The sequence below is a fragment of the Oncorhynchus mykiss genome, chromosome 10 (assembly GCF_057628025.1).
Source record: "Oncorhynchus mykiss isolate SJ-2025 chromosome 10, ASM5762802v1, whole genome shotgun sequence".
Lineage (NCBI taxonomy): Eukaryota > Metazoa > Chordata > Actinopteri > Salmoniformes > Salmonidae > Oncorhynchus > Oncorhynchus mykiss.
In genome coordinates this window covers 63,470,749-63,489,351 of record NC_143031.1, presented here as the reverse complement: position 1 = coordinate 63,489,351, position 18,603 = coordinate 63,470,749, and the positions used below count along the sequence as shown (strand labels likewise).

At 43.2% G+C, this 18,603-nt stretch overlaps 1 protein-coding gene across 2 annotated transcripts; it reads right to left on the bottom strand.

Annotated features, from left to right (window-relative positions):
- Nucleotides 1-2,157: 2,157 nt before the first annotated feature.
- Nucleotides 2,158-18,196, bottom strand: LOC110534464 (uncharacterized). Of its 2 annotated transcripts, XM_090187416.1 has the most exons (7): nt 16,492-18,196; nt 12,833-12,963; nt 12,483-12,644; nt 7,692-7,841; nt 7,424-7,535; nt 7,107-7,228; nt 2,158-3,905 (listed from the first exon to the last, which is right to left on the bottom strand). In XM_090187416.1, the coding sequence occupies exons 1-7, from the start codon at nt 16,769-16,771 to the stop codon at nt 3,894-3,896; spliced, it is 969 nt and encodes a 322-aa protein (XP_090043542.1). In that variant the 5' UTR covers nt 16,772-18,196; the 3' UTR covers nt 2,158-3,893. The 2 variants fall into 2 exon arrangements, with proteins under 2 accessions (XP_090043542.1, XP_090043541.1); XM_090187415.1 differs by lacking the exon at nt 2,158-3,905 and having other exon boundaries at nt 5,816-7,228.
- Nucleotides 18,197-18,603: the final 407 nt, after the last annotated feature.

The window sequence follows — 18,603 nt, the reverse complement described above, 5'->3', positions numbered from 1 at the left end:
GAGAAATACGTTTTTTTGTGCATATGGAACATTTCCAGGATATTTTATTTCAGCATAAAACATGGAACCAACATTTTACATGTTGCGTTTATATTTTTGATCAGTGTACATCACCTCAGTAGGTTAAATATTCAACAGACCTCGTTCTAGCCTTGGTACTGCCTCTCTAAAAACAGGCATTTACACAAGTCTGTTTGAAATGACAAGTTAACAAAGGGTTAATGAGGGGTATGTGGTTAATTACCCTTTTTACCCAAAGACATTTCACATGATAACTATGTCAGCTAAACAGTGTTTTCCAGATATTCCTTGCGTACATCTGAAGACACACTGCTATGATTTCTCCCCGTTGTGGACACTCATATCGGATAAGGTGATTCAGGAAGTAGAAACTCTTCTAACACAGTTTACGCTCATGAGGAGGAAGGATTAACAACAGGTCAGAGGTAACGTGTCAAGGTAGACCTACCAATTAGTTATTATTTTTACTGATATCAAGTTTGTTTATGAATTATTAGGGGATTGAAACTCGCAATTCTGTTACCAAATCGGAAACGGAATTACTGCGATTGACTTGGTTACAATGGGAAATGATAGTAGTCACAAACCGCAGTTGGGTCACCTGCTATTGTCCTTCCTTCCACTGGCACACTGTTATGTTCAGCTCATCTTTCTGTCATCTGGTGGTTAAAGCAAAAACAATGTGGACAACCCCTCACACTCCCTCTCCCTGCCTCTCTCTCCAGTTAATGTCTCCTCTCCCGTCTCCTACCACCTACCCTCTTTCCATTTACTGTGACAAGCATCCTCACTCACTGGACACTGACCGACACCGTACGTACATGGTGGGGCTCAGTTTTTTTTCCCACAAGCACATGGAGTAGCCAGCTAAATAGAAAAAGTAGCCAGCCAGGATCCCCTGGGTTAAGAACTTTATGCCAAACAAGCTCTATTTTGGCGGCCTCTGGTACATTCTATTGGCATCCGAAATACACAGCAAAATTATTGAATACGTTACTGAGTTGTGTTGTGGTATTGTGTTATAAATGACTGAAAATGTATGAATTCAGTGTATTGTTAGTTGTTTTGGATATTGTCTAGGCCTGTATGATCCGGACTGTTTTCTAAGTAAGAGAACATTACACACTTTTTTTAAAAAACATTTAACCTGTGTTCTCTAAGATAAAGTATTTTACTGCAATATATGACTTGCTTTGGCACTGTAGTTTAACTGACACCTGGCCCAGAAAGACACTTTTCATACACGGCCACAGAGAAGTCCAATTAGAAAATCCCTATTTCCGTCTTCGGTCAGCTGTTCATTCCACACCAAAAAAATAAACTGTTATTTTATGGCATTTATTTTAAAATAAGGCTGTAACGTAACATGTCGGAAAAAATGTGGAAAAAGTTCAGGCCAAAGAGTTCAATCTTGGTTTCATCAGACCAGAGAATCTTGTTTCTCATGGTCTGAGAGTCCTTTAGGGGACGTTTGGCAAACTCCAAGCGGGCTGTCATTTGCCGTTTACTGAGGAGTGGCTTCCGTCTGGCCACTCTACCATAAAGGCCTGTTTGTTGGAATGCTGCAGATATGGTTGTCCTTCTGGAAGGTTCTCCCATCTCCACAGAGGAACTCTGGAGCTCTGTCAGAGTGACCATCAGGTTCTTGGTCACCTCCCTGACCAAGGCACTTCTCCCCCGATTGCTCAGTTCGGCCGGGTGCCAGCTCTAGGAAGAGTCTTGGTGGTTCCAAACTTATTCCATTTAAGAATGATGGAGGTTACTGTGTTCATGAGGACCTTCAATGAGGCAGACATTTTTTGGTATCCTTCCCAAGATCTGTGCCTCTGCAAAATCCTGTCTTGGAGCTCTTGGGACAATTCCTTCAACCTCATGGCTTGGTTTTTGCTCTGACATGCACTGTCAACTGTGGGACCTTTTATAGACAGGTGTGCCTTTCTAAATCATGTCCAATAAATTGAATTTACCACAGGTGGACTCCAATCAAGTTGTAGAAACATCTCAAGGATGATCAATGGAAACAGGATTCACCTGAGCTCAATTTCGAGAATCATAGCAAAAGGGCTGAATACTTATGTAAATAAGCTATACATATGCAGAAATCTCTAAAAAAAAAACTGTTTTTGCTTTGTCATTTTGGGGTATTGTGTGTAGATTGATGAGGGGAAAAAATAATTGAATCCATTTTAGAATAAGGCTGTAATGTAACAAAATGTGCAAAGGATCTGAATGCACTGTAAAAGTCCACTTTAAAATGTGCAGTTTTGTCACACAACACAACATCTGTAATAAAGCGCTTTTGTGGATAGAAACTCATTCTGATTGGCTGGGCCTGGTAGTGGGTGCCCACCCATGGCTGCACCCCTGCCCGTTCATGTGAAATCCATAGATTAGGGCCTAATGAATTTACTTACAGTGGGGAGAACAAGTATTTGAAACACTGCTGATTTTGCAGGTTTTCCTACTTACAAAGCATGTAGAGGTCTGTCATTTTTTATCATAGGTACACTTCAACTGTGGGAGACGGAATCTAAAACAAAAATCCAGAAAATCACATTGTATGATTTTTAAGTAATTAATTTGCATTTTATTGCATGACATAAGTATTTGATCACCTACCCACCAGTAAGAATTCCGGCTCTCACGGACCTGTTAGTTTTTCTTTAAGAAGCCCTCCTGTTCTCCACTCATTACTTGTATCAACGTCACAAAACAAAGAAGATGATCGTGGACTTCAGGAAACAGCAGAGGGAGAACCCCCCTATCCACATCGACGGGACAGTAGTGGAGAAGCTGGAAAGTTTTAAGTTCCTCGGCGTACACATCACCGACAAACTGAAATGGTCCACCCACACAGACAGCGTGGTGAAGAAGGCACAACAGCGCCTCTTCAACCTCAGGAGGCTGAAGAAATTTGGCTTGTCACCAAAAACACTCACAAACTTTTACAGATGCACAATCGAGAGCATTCTGTCGGGCTGTATCACCGCCTGGTACGGCTCCGCCCACAGCTGCAAGGCTCTCCAGAGGGTAGTGCGGTCTGCACAACGCATCACCGGGGGCAAACTACCTGCCCTCCAGGACACCTAGATCCAAAAAAATCAACAACCATCCGAGCCACTGCCTGTTCACCCCGCTATCATCCAGAAGGCGAGGTCAGTACAGGTGCATCAAAGCTGGGACTGAGAAACTGAAAAACAGCTTCTATCTCAAGGCCATCAGACTGTTAAACAGCCATCACTAACATTGAGTGGCTGCTGCCAATATACTGACTCAAATCTCTAGCCACTTTAATAATTAAAAATTAGATGTAATAAATGTATCACTAGTCACTTTAAACAATGCCACTTTATATAATGTTTACATACCCTATATTACTCATCTCATATGTATATACTGTACTCTATACCATCTACTGTATCTTGCCAACGCCGTTCAGCCATCGCTCATCCATATATTTATATGTACATATTCTTATTCATTCCTTTACACTTGTGTGTATAAGATAATTGTTAGATTACTTGTTAGATATTACTACACGGTCGGAACTAGAAGCACAAGCATTTCACTAACCTCGCATTAACATATGCTAACCATGTGTATGTGACCAATAACATTTTATCTAGGATCTTTATATAATCTTATTACTTTTGATCTAAAAGGCTAAATTGATCCTAGATCAGCACTCCTGCAATGAGAGGCTTTGTGGATACAGGCCCTGACCTAATACCATTCAGACAGTAGTTTACAGAGGGCTCACCTCAGTGAGACTGTGTGTGTTCCTGTGCTGCTCAGCTGGTTCCTCTGTGGGTTCAGGAGGTGGTGTAGTCCATTGACCATGTTCCCCTCAGGGTTCCCCAGACCCTCCTCCTTCAGCAGAAGCACTGGAAGACACAGGTGATAGACAAAACATTAAAAACACCTGCTCTTTCCATGACAGACTGACCAGGTGAATCCAGGTGAAAGCTACGATCCCTTATTGATGTCACTTGTTAAATCCACTTCAATCAGTGTAGATGAAGGGGAGGAGACAGGTTAAAGAAGGATTTTCAAGCCTTGAGACATGGATTGTGTGTGTGTGCCATTCAGAGTGTGAATGGGCAAGACAAAATACCTGCCTTTGAACGGGGTATGGTAGTAGGTGCCAGGCACACCGGTTTGTCTCAAGAACTGCAACGCTGCTGGGTTTTTCACACAACAGTTTCCTGTCTGTATCAAGAAGTGTCTACAACCCAAAGGACATCCAGACAACTTGACACAACTGAGGGAAGCATTGGAGTCGACATGGGCCAGCATTCCTGTGGAACGCTTTCAACACCTTGTAGAGTACATGCCCCGACAAATTGAGGCTGTTGTGGGGACAAAAGGAGGGCTGCAACTCAATATTAGGAAGTTGTTTTAATGTTTGGTATACTCAGAATTACTCATTGCCCAGTGACATGAGCCTACAAGACAAGCTAAAGTACATCTATGCTCGCTTCGAGGCAAGTAACACTGTAACATGCATGAGAGCATCAGCATCAATCTCTATTGCACTCCACACTGCCCTTTCCCACCTGAACAAAAGGAACATTATGTGAGAATGCTATTCATTGACTACAGCTCAGCGTTCAACACCATAGTGCCCTCAAAGCTCACCACTAAGCTAAGGACCCTGGGACTAAACACCTCCTTCTGCAACTGGATCCTGTACTTCCTGACGGGCCGCCCCCAGGTGGTAAGGGTAGAATATATCAGCCACGCTGATCCTCAACACGGGGGCCACTCAGGGGTACGTGCTCAGTCCCCTCCAGTACTCCCTGTTCACTCATGACTGCACGGCCAGGCACGACTCCAACACCATCATATTAATTTTGCTGATGTCACAACAGTGAGACAGCCTATAGGGAGGAGGTTAGAGACCTGGCCGTGTGGTGCCAGGACAACAACCTCTCCCTCAACATGATCAAGACAAAGGAGATGATACACCAAACACACCAAGACAGTCATGAAGAGGGCACGACAAGGCCTATTTCCCCTCAGGACACTGAAAAGATTTGGCATGGGTCCTCAGATCCTCAAGACGTTCTACAGCTGCACCATCGAGAGCATCCTGACTGGTTGCATCACTACCTGGCATGGCAACTGCTCGGCCCCCAACTGCAAAGCACTAGTGCGTACAGCCCAGTACATAACCAGGGCCAAGCTACCTGCCATCCAGGACCTCTATACCAGGCGGTGTCAGAGGAAGGCCCTAAAAATTGTCAGACTCCAGCCACCCAAGTCATAGACTTTTCTACGCTGCTGATACTCTGTATATTATCTCTGTATATTATCTAATTATTTGCTACTTTTATTTCTTATTTATCCATTTTTTTACAGAAAAACTTGTTTTTCTTAACTGCATTGTTGGTTAAGGGCTTGTAAGTAAGCATTTCACTGTAAGGTCTACTACACCTGTTGTATTCGGCGCATGTGACAAATAAAAATGGATTTGTACACTCCTTCAACATGGAGTGTTTACCCATCCCCACTATGTTTGAGTCCTACACTGTAGTTACAGAATGACTTCATTGTTGTTAAACTCACCATGGTGGATAAAAACAAGTCAGTTGTGGGTAAAAACAAGTCAGCTCTGATAAGTCAAAAGTCATCATCAGACAAACCTGACTAACTTATGAGGTGTACAGTAGGTGTTAGTTATGTGGGTATGTGTAGGTATATTTAGTAAGTGTATAATGGTTATAAAGCACTGTTGGGTGTATGCAGAATAGGGTGATGTATATTAAAGAGAGTCTCAATGAAAGTCTTAGAATGAAATGTCCCAGTTTGTTTATTTATGTTAAATACACCATATGAAAACCACACGTAAATCTGCATAAACTTCATGAACTTTATTAATTTTCTCATTAAAAAGTGTCTTGGGAAAAACATTTAATAGTTGAATGGAAGTAATGAAATAGGCATTTGTGAACATCATATAGCCTACACAGTATTAACACAATCTGAAACAGACTCGTTAGGCTTATATATCACACAATGTCTGGATGCAATATTCTACCCAGGAATATTCAACACTGAAATATGTTACTCTTGTTATTCCAAATGCATCTGTGGCTATTTTCTGCTGACAATTAATGTATCTTTGTCTTTAATGCAGGATTCGATCTAAACGTCTAACGAGTGAAAAGGCTACATTCTATGTTATGGTGTTTCTGCTGGTGTATCCTGAGGTAGCTCTTCTCTGAAAACCTCTTCCCGCAGTGCGTACAGGCAAACAGCATTTCTACCGTGTGGACCTTCAGGTGCATCTTCAGCTTGTGCTGGTGGGAGAACCTCTTCTCACACTGGGTACAGCTGTATGGTTTCTCCCCTGTGTGGACCCTCTGGTGCCTTTTCAGGTCACCAGCCTGGGCGAAGCGCATGTAACACTGGGTACAGCTGAAGGGTTTCACCCCTGTGTGGACCCTCTGGTGCCTCTTCAGGCTGGACGAGTGGGAGAAACTGACCTGGCATAGGTGGCAGCTGAATGGTTTCTCCCCTGTGTGAATCCTCTGGTGAATCTCCACCTGTTTGGGGAAACTGAAGGCTTTCCCACAGAACGAACATGGGAAGCGCTTCTCTTTGGCACTACCACCTTTACTGATAGCGTCTCTACTACTGTCATTTGTCAATGGGCTTGTGTAGCTATTTAGTGTTGAGGCACTGGCATTGTCTGAGGTCTGGTTTAACAGGAGAGTGTGAGGAGGATGAAGGCCAGGGAGTGTCTGTGTTGTTGCAGGGTCCATGTTCCAGTTGATAGATCCTATAGAAGGCAGGCTGAAGGCAGCACCTGTTAGGGGGTTAACCTGAGGCACCATCAGTCTCTCTGAATCACAACTATAGGAGCAGGACGGAGCATCGCTAGTAGAGTCTGTGTCTGTTCTCTCCTGCTGCATACTGACACCGCCCCGTCCCCGCAGACCAAATCTACGCCTGGTTTCAGCCAGTCTGTTGTCATGGAGACTAAGTTCAGATGTTGCTTTGTGTTTGACTGTCTGTTTCTGGTTGTGGTTAACAGTGTTGTTCCCCAGCCCAGAGTTGAGGACGCTGTCCCATCCACTGACCTCCACTATGTCGCCTCTGGTCTTGGCCTGCTCAGTGATGTTGTCACCTGAGCCCTTGGTTGCACCTGTCTGGGTATCCAAGATGGCCACCCAGTCTCCTCTGTTAGCCTCCAGCCAACCACCTGCAGGAAGTTACAAAAAAGACTTCACATGTCAGAAAAAAACTACACATTACATTTTTGTTTGAGTTAATTACCTTGTGAAGTAAATATTATAATTGTTTTTTTTTTGCATTTAAAGAAAATAATAGCCAGGTGCATCACTATTCCTATTGAAGCTCTATTACTGTATGTAGGCTATATGTATTTCTCCCTTACCTTGCTCCCCCATCTTTAGTCCACTCAGCAGATCAATGCTCACTGGTCCGTCTTCTATCGTCTCCTCTTTGACCAGCAGCAGATCAGGCTTCCCATCCTCCATGTCTACTGACTGTAAGAGATACAGAGTGAGAGGATGTTGGACTTAGAAATCTGATATGAGCATCTTCTGATTGGACAATGAGGGATTGCTATGAGTACTATGCAAACAAGTTAGTTGATTTGATTACTTGACCATCTTTAATGGTTTGATAATTCAAAGGCTCACCTCAGTGAGACTGTGTGTGGTCCTGTGCTGCTCAGTGGGTTCAGGAGGAGGTGTAGTCTGGTTGTCCTCCGTGACCATGTTCCCCTCAGGATTCCCCAGACTCTCCTCACACCCCTCCTCCTTCACCAGCAGTACCTCTGGACCCTCCTCCTGGAAGAGACAGGTAATACAGATTATACAGACATACACTCCCTCAGGTACATACACACAGATAATGGAAACACTTTCAACATGGAGTGTTTACCCATCCCCACTACATTTTTTGTCCTATACTGTAGTTACAGAATTACTTAATTCTTGTCCAACCTATCATATAGCCTAGTGTCCCTGATTGACTCTGTCTTCCCCCTCCCCTTTTGTGCCTTCCTAGTTCCCGTGTCCGCCCAACCTAAACCCATACCCTAAACCATACCCTCTACCCCTTACTTCTCTTTTTATCCGTCCTGTTTCGTCTGGTCCTTTGATTTTAAATTGCATTATTATCACGGTAGACATAAATATTTTGTTGGTAAAAAATAAGTTGGCTACGATAAGTCATCATCAGACAAACCTGACTAAACTATGAGGTGTACAGTAGGTGTTAGTGTGCGGGTATATTTAGTAAGTGTATAATGGTCATAAAGCACTGTCAGTGTATGCAGAATAGGGTGAGATCAGATGTACTAAAATAGTCTCAATGAAAGTCTTAGAATGAAAAGTCCCATTTTGTGTTTATTAAACATAAACAAGTTTTAAATACACCATATGAAAACCACACATACACAACAACAACAAAAATCAGCATGAACTTGATAAACTGCATAAAATCTCATTAAAAAAGTGTCTTGGGGAAAAAATGAAGTAGGTCAATGGAAGTAATGAATGGAGGTAGTGAACATCATATATCCTACACAGTACAACCACAATATATAACAGACTGAGTGTACAAAACATTAAGAACTCTTTCAATGACAGATTGACCAAATGAATCCAGGTGAAGGCTATGATCCTTTAATTTTGCCACTTGGTAAATCCACTTTATCCAGTGTAGATGAAGGAGAGGCAGGTTAAAGAAGTCTGGAGACATGGATTGTGTATGTCTGCCATTCAGAGGGTGAAATGGGCGAGACAATAGATTTAAGTGCCTTTGAACCGGGTATGGTAGTAGGTGCTCAACAGTTTCCCGTGTACATCAGGAATGGTCCACGACACAACTGTGGGAAGGTGTTCGTACGGTTTGGTATACTCAGTGTATATCACAATGTCTGTAGGCAATATTCTACTCAGGAATATTCAACGATGAAATATGTTACTCTCCTTATTCCAAATGCATCCGTGGATCTTTTCTGTTGACAATGAAAAGTATTGTTTTTCTTTAACCCTTTACACTCCTGCCCGGGTTAAAAATGGCAGATTTTGACACTGATAAGCACTTAAATTGGAACAAAGTGGCTGTACAGTAACATGCTATACATGACGTCAGAGCTCAGGGTCTCAGAGCTGGATGGGTTTTGACTGAAAGACGTTCTGAACTTGAGCACCACATGACAAGCAGATGCCTCTGACCCTCCTGCTAATTGAGCAACTTTTGCTAATGTTTTTTATTGTCTGAGTGAGGGGAATGTAAATTGAGGGAAATGCTGAACATTTAAGAGGTCTGTGGTCATGAAATGTTGGCAGCCGGTTATTGTCATGCAAAAGACTGTAGGTCTCACCGTAACTGACCGTTAATGAACATAAACGCGTTTAGCATCCCCAGGCCTCAGACTTCGGAACATCTACATAAAACATTATGATATGAATAACATTTATTTCAGAAGAACAGAGTGTGAGTTGGCCTATGCTATCTGGCTATGCTCCATGACATAGGCCGTATTCTTGTTAATTTAGCAGACAACATATGCTTAAGTCCCGTGACATTATTTGATTTCATAGTAAGAATAATAGAATTGAACTCAGCTGAATAAAAATAGAGAGGATATTTTTCCCATTACTGAGCGACCGCGCAGATGAAGTGGCTATGTTGAGCGTAAAAGTTAGCATTTGAAACAGGTCCTATATGCTAGTTTGAGTTATTTGGCAACAAATACCTTAGAAAGCAAAAAACATATATGGGCTGCATGGTGGGACTATAGGATATCGACAATTAGGCGCATAAACTATGGGTATGGGCGTTTTGATTTAATCAACACCGTAGGAAGTGCTGTCCATTCCGTTGTGTTAGGATTTAAAACAGCATCCACAACAACCATGTTTCACACTGCTTCAACCTGCTGTTGAACTTCTTTCTTCAAATTTGATTATCACAGTGTGGTGAGCTTTAAAACGTACTACAGGCGCTCTGTTTTGATGATCAGTGTTTGACGTGATTTTCCATTGCATTTGCATTGCTGTCAGAGTGGTTGAGGGACAATAGAGCCCCGAGTACCAGGTCATTAGGACCTGATGGTCATTAGCAAGTTGGGTACTACCAAAGCATGTCCAGTGCATAAAAGGAGATTACCATGGCAAGTGGCATTTTACTGCGGTCATGACTCATGACTGCTTGTGTGCCGGTAATATGGTCACGGCAACAGCCCTAGATACAAGATGACATGGGGTTATACCCCGAGTTGTCTTGAACAGAATGAGCCCGTTTGTTGTATTGTGATTTTTTTTGGACCACGCATTTTAATTTACTTATGACTCCATTCTATGCGTAGCAAAAGTATGATCTGCTTCTCTGAATTGCCTTATGAAACCTAACACTAAGATCGTATTTTATAATTTAGCTTTTATAATTGATGTTGGCAATAGAGCAAGGTTTCAAATTATGAACACCTGGCCCAGATTGTGATTTATAATGGACCGTTTTTAGATTTCCTAAACAACAGTAATTGTGTAAAGGCGGGGATGCAGGGCTGTGTTCCAAACAAAACCACTACAGGTCCTGGTCAGTCCCTGGATGGGAGACCAGATGCTGCTGGAAGTGGTGTTGGAGGGCCAGTAGGAGGCGCTCTTTACTCTGGTCTAAAAAATATCCCAATGCCCCAGGGCAGTGATTGGGGACACTGCCCTGTGAAGGGTGCTGTCTTTCGGATGGGATGTTAAAAGGGTGTCCTGACTCTCTGAGGTCATTAAAGATCACATGGCACTTATTGTAAGAGCAGGGGTGTTAACCCCGGTGTCCTGGCTAAATTCCCAATCTGGCCTTCAAACCATCACGGTCACCTAATAATCCCCAGTTTACGATTGGCTCATTCTCCCCTGTAACTATTCCCCAGGTGTTCTCAGTCAACTTACCTGGTGAAATAACAAATTTAAAAAAAATTTAAAAATTAAAACAAGTGTGATTGATCTAGTTCCTCAACGGCACAGCTAGGAGAGCAAAAAGAAAATCACCTTAAAGTTGAAGACACTTCCTTAAGTCATAAAAGTGCATTGAAATTACTTCATAACTGTGTACACTTTGGAGAGGTGTGTTGCTGCTTGGAAACACCAGTTAGTTCTCTCACTCAAACCCTGGTCATTTTTTTGTCTTATGTTGCACCAACCCCACATTTTCCTGGAATATTCTTATTTTGTTACTGAAAGTATCCAAAGTATGTTCTGATTTTATTTTTAACAAATGGGGCAAAGTAGAGTAAATGTAAAATGTGCATAAAATCAACCATGTAATGTTTGGATTCAGGTTTGTATCAGGAGAACTGTTGTGTCCCCACCCTCGGTCTAATCATTTTCCCATAATCTCCAAACTGTTCCCTTTTGATTGCTACCATGGTTATGCAATCCCTAGTTCTTCTGTAAGAAACATTTTGATTTAGCCCTATCCATATAGGCCAATTCTCACAAGTGTAAGGGGTTAAAGTAGGGTTTGATCTAAACGTCAGACGCTATCAAGTGGAATGGTTACGGTCTATGTTATAGAGTGGAATGGTTTTTCTGCTGGTGTATCCTGAGGTAGCTCTTCTCCGAGTACCTCTTCTCGCAGTGCACACAGGCAAACGGCCTCTCTCCCGTGTGGACCTTCAGGTGCATCTTCAGATGGTTCTGGCGGGAGAACCTCTTCTCACACTGGGGGCAGCTGAAGGGTTTCTCCCCTGTGTGGACCCTCTGGTGGATCTCCACTTTCTGGGGGCATCTGAAGCCTTTGTTACAGAACATGCAGAGGAACCGTTTCTCTTTACTATTGCCTGATGTGACTCCTCCTCCCCGAGCCTGGGCTCCAGCCCTGTCGTTTGAGTTCAATACCTGATCGAAAAGGCAGCGTCCGTGTGAATTGGAAGGCCCCATCGAAGTGGACACTGGCTGGTAATCTCCAAGTGTGTGTAAAGGGGAGTGGTTTGTGACATTTGGATTAGTCGCTAAGCTTTCCCTGTAATCTAAGAAATCGCTGCCCTGTGAGAGTCCGTATCCTAGGTGACTTTCTGCATTCCATGTGGGAGGAGTGTCACCCTCCACTTTCACAGTCACTTCATCTACGACGAGACCCTCCCCTTTCTTATCTAGGCTCCCTTCAGAGTATACACTACTACTGTACCGGTTCCAGTCCCCTCTAGACAGATCAGTCTGTGTCTCTAAACACAAGGATATGTTGCCAGGGTCCATCTCTGTAGTAGAAGAACAAGACAAATCATTGCCAGTCTCTAATGCATCTTGATGGGAAGGAACCGTCCTCGGGCTCGGGTTACTGTAAAGTAAATACTCTGAGCCGGGAGCAGGAAGACAGCCCAGTCTCTCTGGGTCTGATCTGTGGTCAGAGCCTGTGTGTAAAAGCCTTTGCGTTACAGTTAAAGTCTCTGTGTCTGTCTCTGACTTGTGTCTGTCTCTGACCTCCGTGATGCTGCGTTGGGTCCTGGGCTGCACTGTGGCGCGGTCATCCCTGGCTACAGGGGGCACTCCAGCCGTTCCAGTCTGGATGTCTCTGCTGTGCCATGGGTCCTCCTCTCCTTCAGGCCTCTCCTGCTTAACCCCAGGACCTGCAGCATCTGCTGACTGACACAAGAAGAGAAGAGGTTATTACAGGTGCATATTAGTTGAATTAGATCATGTCTCACAAGCTCCCCTATGGCAGATAAATGAGGATATACATGTAAGCAAATGAATAGCTGAGGGGGGCCTTTCTGAAATAAACTGGCCACATTTGATGTACTGTAATTTTGATGTAATACTATTACACTAACCTCTATCACGATAACATGCTGGGTTGAGGTTCCACTCTCCTCATCAACAGTGATTGGTTGGTCATCTCTCCATGTATTGTGTTCCGCTGGCTTCACAAAGCTCCTGTGGCCTCCAGTGAGATGTCCTTCACCTGAGAGAGTGATTGGGGGAAAATAGGTGGTTAGGTTAGCTACTGTCAGTGCTGAACAGTATATTGTACCCTATTGACACTGTAGAATTGGCAAGGATGTAAGGTAATACTTCAGATTACTTCTTGATATACACTACTATTTATAAACGCAGCAAAAAAAGAAAACGTTCATTTTTCAGGACCCTGTCTTTCAAAGATAATTCGTAAAATCCAAATAACTTCACAGATCTTCATTATAAAGGGTTTAAACAATGTTTCCCATGCTTGTTCAATGAACCATAAACAATTAATGAACATGCACCTGTGGAACAGTCGTTAAGACACTAACAGCTTACAGACGGTAGGCAATTAAGGTCACAGTTATGAAAACTTAGGACACTAAAGAGGCCTTTCTACTGACTCTGAAAAACACCAAAAGTAAGATGCCCAGGGTCCCTGCTCATCTGCGTTAACGTACCTTAGGCATGCTGCAAGGAGGCATGAGGACTGCAGATGTGGCCAGGGAAATAAATTACAATGTACGTACTGTGAGATGCCTAAGACAGCACTACAGGGAGACAGGACAGACAGCTGATCGTCCTCGCAGTGGCAGACCATGTGTAACAACACCTGCACAGGATCGGTACATCCGAACATCACACCTGCGGGACAGGTACAGGATGGCAACAACAACTGCCCGAGTTACACCAAGAACGTAGGCCTGTTGTAAGGCAGGTCCTCACCAGACATCACCGGCAACAACGTCGCCTATGGGCACAAACCCACCGTCACTGGACCAGACGGGACTGGCAAAAAGTGCTCTTCACTGACGAGTCGCGGATTTGTCTTACCAGGGGTAATGGTTGGATTTGCGTTTATCGTCGAAGGAATGAGAGTTACACACTTGCGGGTACCTTGGTGGAAGAGTGGGGTAATATCTCACAGCAAGAACGGGCAAATCTGGTGCAGTCCATGAGGAGATGCACTGCAGTACTTAATGCAGCTGGTGGCCACACTGGATACTGACTGTTACTTTTGATTTTGACCCCCCCTTTGTTCAGGGACACATTATTCCATTTCTGTTCGTCACATGTCTGTGGAACTTGTTCAGTTTATGTCTCAGTTGTTGAATCTTGTTATGTTCATACAAATATTTACACATGTAAACACAGTTGACAGTGAGAGGACATTTATTTTTCTGCTGAGTTTAGATCGATATGTTCCATGCATCACATTGTTTTAATTGAATAAATAATAAGAAATGCAGTAAGTCATGAATCTGGTTAGAATATGATATTCTGTCTTTGTGCAGGACAGATAAGTAATCAGGGGAATTACTACATAGTATCCAAAAACTGACCAAGACCAAATTCTGGCTAAAGGGCATTTTCACTGCTGCTCCATTTCACTCTATATGTTCATTAATGTTATTTACATAGCATGTCATAAAAATCGAGAATTGAGCGTTTCTGCATTTCACCGGTTAAAACGGGCCGTCGACATTTCTTGGTTGTAAGCGAACCACAATATCCAGAATTCATTGTGATTTCAAGACGTAGTAGAGGTGGAGACTCTCCTTGAGAAATATCTCAACTTCAGTGTTTGTAGCCAGCACTTTCAGCCCGAGGATTTCGAACAGACCTGAAGTCTCAACTGATGGGGTTGCCAGGTGTCACGCCTACCCCCCCTCTCCTCCTCACCAATCCAAGCACCATCATTATGCACACCTGGACTTCATCACCTTGATTACTCTACATTTATTTAGCCCTCTGTAGCCTAACATGCTGACCAGACTGGACACGTCGCAAAAATAAATTTAGAAATACATGTTATTCAATTATTGCACCCACACTGCTCGCGCGCCAACAAGCATCTGCTTTGCCAAGGGCTAAAATAGAACTCATTTATATTTCTGACCGCAGATCACGCTGCAAGTCCTGCCTCTCCCATCTCCTCATTGGTTATACCCACGTGGGTGATTGAAAGACAAACTGTTTTGCCGGTCGTCGTGGTAATACTATGAAAGTGTAGATGCCAATCGCCATATAAGTACAACGATGAAAGCCTGGAAAGAGGAGAGATGACTAGAAACATTCGGTTGGCCGTTTTATGTGTGGATTAATTATCGGAGTAAAGGACCTTGTGCATTTCAGGTAAAATAACAACTCAATGTTTATATCCCAGGACAAATTAGCTAGTAGCAGCAAGCTAGCTAAATAGGACACATTAGCTAGCAAGTGCAAGCTAACTAGTTAAATTGCCATACATGTTTAATGCTTTTCGACCTGTCCCCAAATTCATGTAATTGGTTCAGAGTTTGTTTTGATATTTTAACCTGCGTGGCGTGATCGCGTTTGGTGTATAGGGGGACAAAATACATGTATGCACGATAGCGCACGCGCGCAGCCGGTTTGGGTTCCGTCGTGGTTTTGTTCACGTTCAGTACGCTTCTCCTGTTTTGTTCATGTTTATTAAACTCACATTCTGCTTCCTGTCTCCAAGCTCATTTGTTTCAACGGGTCATAGAACGTTAGTGACGCAATTCAATCGTTTTGGGATACAGCTCTGAGATATGATGCGCCAACAAAGGTTCAAACAATTAACTTACGCTTTTGGGAAACCGAGCCCAGGGGTATTCAACTCTTACCCTTCGAGGTCTGGGGCCTACTAGTTAATGTTCGACCTGATAATGAATTGCACCCACCTGGGCGGGGTTTCCCAAAACCATCATTGCACTGAGGTCATCTTAATTCCATTAACTAAACGGAGAAAATATTTGTTTTGTGCTACAATACTTGTGAAACCCAGCCCAGGTGTTCCTGGTCTAAATCAGTCCCTGAGTAGAGGGGAACAATAAACGCAGTGGAACTGGCTTGTACAACTCCAGTAAACCCTGTCGCTGCGCAACACTCGAATGTAATCTCGGGCAAAGACAATTATTGAGAAGAGCGGGATCCCTGCTTTCCAGTGCTGCTTGAATTTTCAATGAGTGTCTGACATGACAATATAAAAAGTAACCACGAAACATTTTCCAAACAGTGTAAATATCAGATTGTATGGTTGACTATAATAGGCTAAGGTACTTGCGCAGACTGCAAATGAAACATGTAATCAGCCATGATTGAAATTCTGCGTGTACAACTTGCTTTCCTGTAATATTGGCTAGGAACAGTAACTTTCTCATGGTACTGGCAAATTTACCTGAATGTCAAGCCCTGTAACGGCTCATATCTACTCCTGATCGGGCAATTAGCTAAACACAATTGGGCCACAATAATTGCTACAAAACATGACTCCATTCATTTTTAGATCCGACAGCAGGCTCAATCAACCAATAGCGTCATCAGTGTAACTCTCCGGCACTAAAATGTAAAAACACAGCTATAGTGCATAATTATGTCAAACGCATCACTCAGAATTATGTAGGTAGTGGTTAAACACCCCAAATAGTGTCTGGTGGTGAAGTGTCCCTTTAACCATAAGTGGTTAATACATTTAAAGTCATATGCCCAGAGGGGAACCGGACAACAGGCCTTCTGCTAAATGTACCTCTTGCCATTCCTCTGTATCGGTCGAGAATCTTGACACTACTGGGACGACTGGCGAGAACGCGCTCTTGTATTGTCTCTGCGCGCTCCCGTGCCACCTTCAGTTCCAGTACCTGTAGTTTCCTCCGCAATACCCTGTTTTCTTTCTGGCTTTGAGTTATTTCCAAACGAAACACTGCATAGTCGTCGTCTACGAGTTTACAGACCTCTGTCACTGCTGCATTCGCTAACACCTCCATAATGGAGGCTATTTGCGTGTGAAAAACCATACAGTCAGCCATTGTTAGCAGCTAGCGAGCGTTACCTAGATAACATCAACCAAGTCCGGTCACCAACGCGAATTAAAGACTACCTGGGACAAGTATGTGATGCTGTGCAGTTAAATGAGACCTATTTTTTTCCATGGCGTAAATGTCTGAATAATAACAACAATAAAAACGCTAACTTGGAAATGATTATTGGGCAGTTCACTTCCGTTTACTATTACTTCTTCAAATGTATATTGGCAGATCACCATCAACTGAAAGGTACATACACCGCCACCTACTGTACTGGAGTGTGAGGTCGGTCACGGCCTCCACAAAGAGCAGGTTTTCCCAAACCCTTTCCTGGGGTCCCCCCATGGGTGCACGTTTTTTTGTTTTTGCCATAGAACATCACAGCTGATTCAAATAGTCAAAGCATGATGAGTTGGTTATTTGAATCAGCTCTGTTAGGGGCAGGATTTAGTTTGGGGAAACCCTGCCATAGAGCAGTAGCATACATGTTTTTTTGACATATGCATCACTGGGGAAGCCTAGCATTGCCCCTCTCCCCCAAAAAAACATATTACAACCGGTGTTGTGATAATCGCGTTGTGTATATATATTATAGGCCTAAAGGCAGAGACAATAAGACAGTGGCAGAATAAATGTAACCATACCTTTGTTTTATCACAAAACCCGATAGCAACCTCTGTCCAGTGCAGTCCACAATGCATATTGCATGTACAGTAACAGTTACATGACCTACAGCATGGTTAAGCCCGTTAATGTTGACATTTTCAGACCACTAAACTACTATTGATTTAGAACCACAGAGTTCTCACAAAGAAAACAGAAGCTGCCTTCACTATTCCAGCAACATTTCATCATCACATCCCCTATGCTTAGTCTAATACAGTGACAACTAAAAGATACCAAAAACAATTTAGTCCAATCAACGTAAGCTAAATATGATGTGGCTGTCAATGCTCCTGACTTCTGTGTGCGCGTCCGTGCAAGTAGAAATACATGTTGACTCACCCTACTTGTAGAGAAATGCCAAATCCATCCTCTTTCATGTTGACGAAACGCTCTATCACTCTGTCATACAGTACACGCTTTTATGTTTTGTTGTCCTAGACTACCTGGCTAAAATGCTTGCTCGCTAGTCGAACTTCCATTCATGGGCAACATTAGCTAGTTAACATTAGCCTTCTAGGCCTACATCTAGCTACATATGGAACTTCCATCCACTCAGGCAAGGGGCAAACAACAATGGACCAGAATCACCGTTATAATCAATGTCCAGTACGGAGAACTATCTCCATCCATGGCTAATTTAGGAAAGGGACAATTTTAGCTAGCTGGCACCGGAGGACAGCAACACAACGAGATGCAACAATTCAAGTTTTTCTGTCGATGACGTATACTTTCAATGGGATTTGATAGGAGTGATGCCAAAATCCAACCTTGGCTTCCCTTGACATGTTTTTCTTTTTGGTGCATCGGGAACATTCATAGTTGAGCTCGCTCAGTTTAGCTCAACGCTGATTGGCACAGGGAGGCAAGATGCTCGCTGGCTTCCCTTGCTTTCAATGCTATGGGCGGCAAAAATGTCATACTCGTTTGGACCAGACAGCATCAGATAGATGGCCTACACATAGACAGCAACACAGACAGCGCTGTTTCAATTATTTCAGCCTCTTGCGAATTGAAGGAAAATGACAAAACACAGACAAAATATTTCATTTTTTGGGGAAGCCTGTCTTCCCTTGGCATCCATGAAAACACGCCACTGCCATGGAGGACCATAGTATGAGTCATACCCATAAAACCTTGCAGTCAAACAAGGAAATGGTTCCAATTGTTTT

Bases quoted from the DNA above. Each gene is read 5' to 3' on its own strand.
- LOC110534464 (XM_090187415.1), bottom strand. From the start codon at position 16,771: ATGGCTGACTGTATGGTTTTTCACACGCAAATAGCCTCCATTATGGAG. The intron at 7,536-7,691 runs GTGAGCCTTTGA...TATCTCTTACAG, and splicing joins CCACACACAGTCTCACTGAG to TCAGTAGACATGGAGGATGG. The intron at 7,229-7,423 runs GTAAGGGAGAAA...AACTTCCTGCAG, and splicing joins ACTAAAGATGGGGGAGCAAG to GTGGTTGGCTGGAGGCTAAC.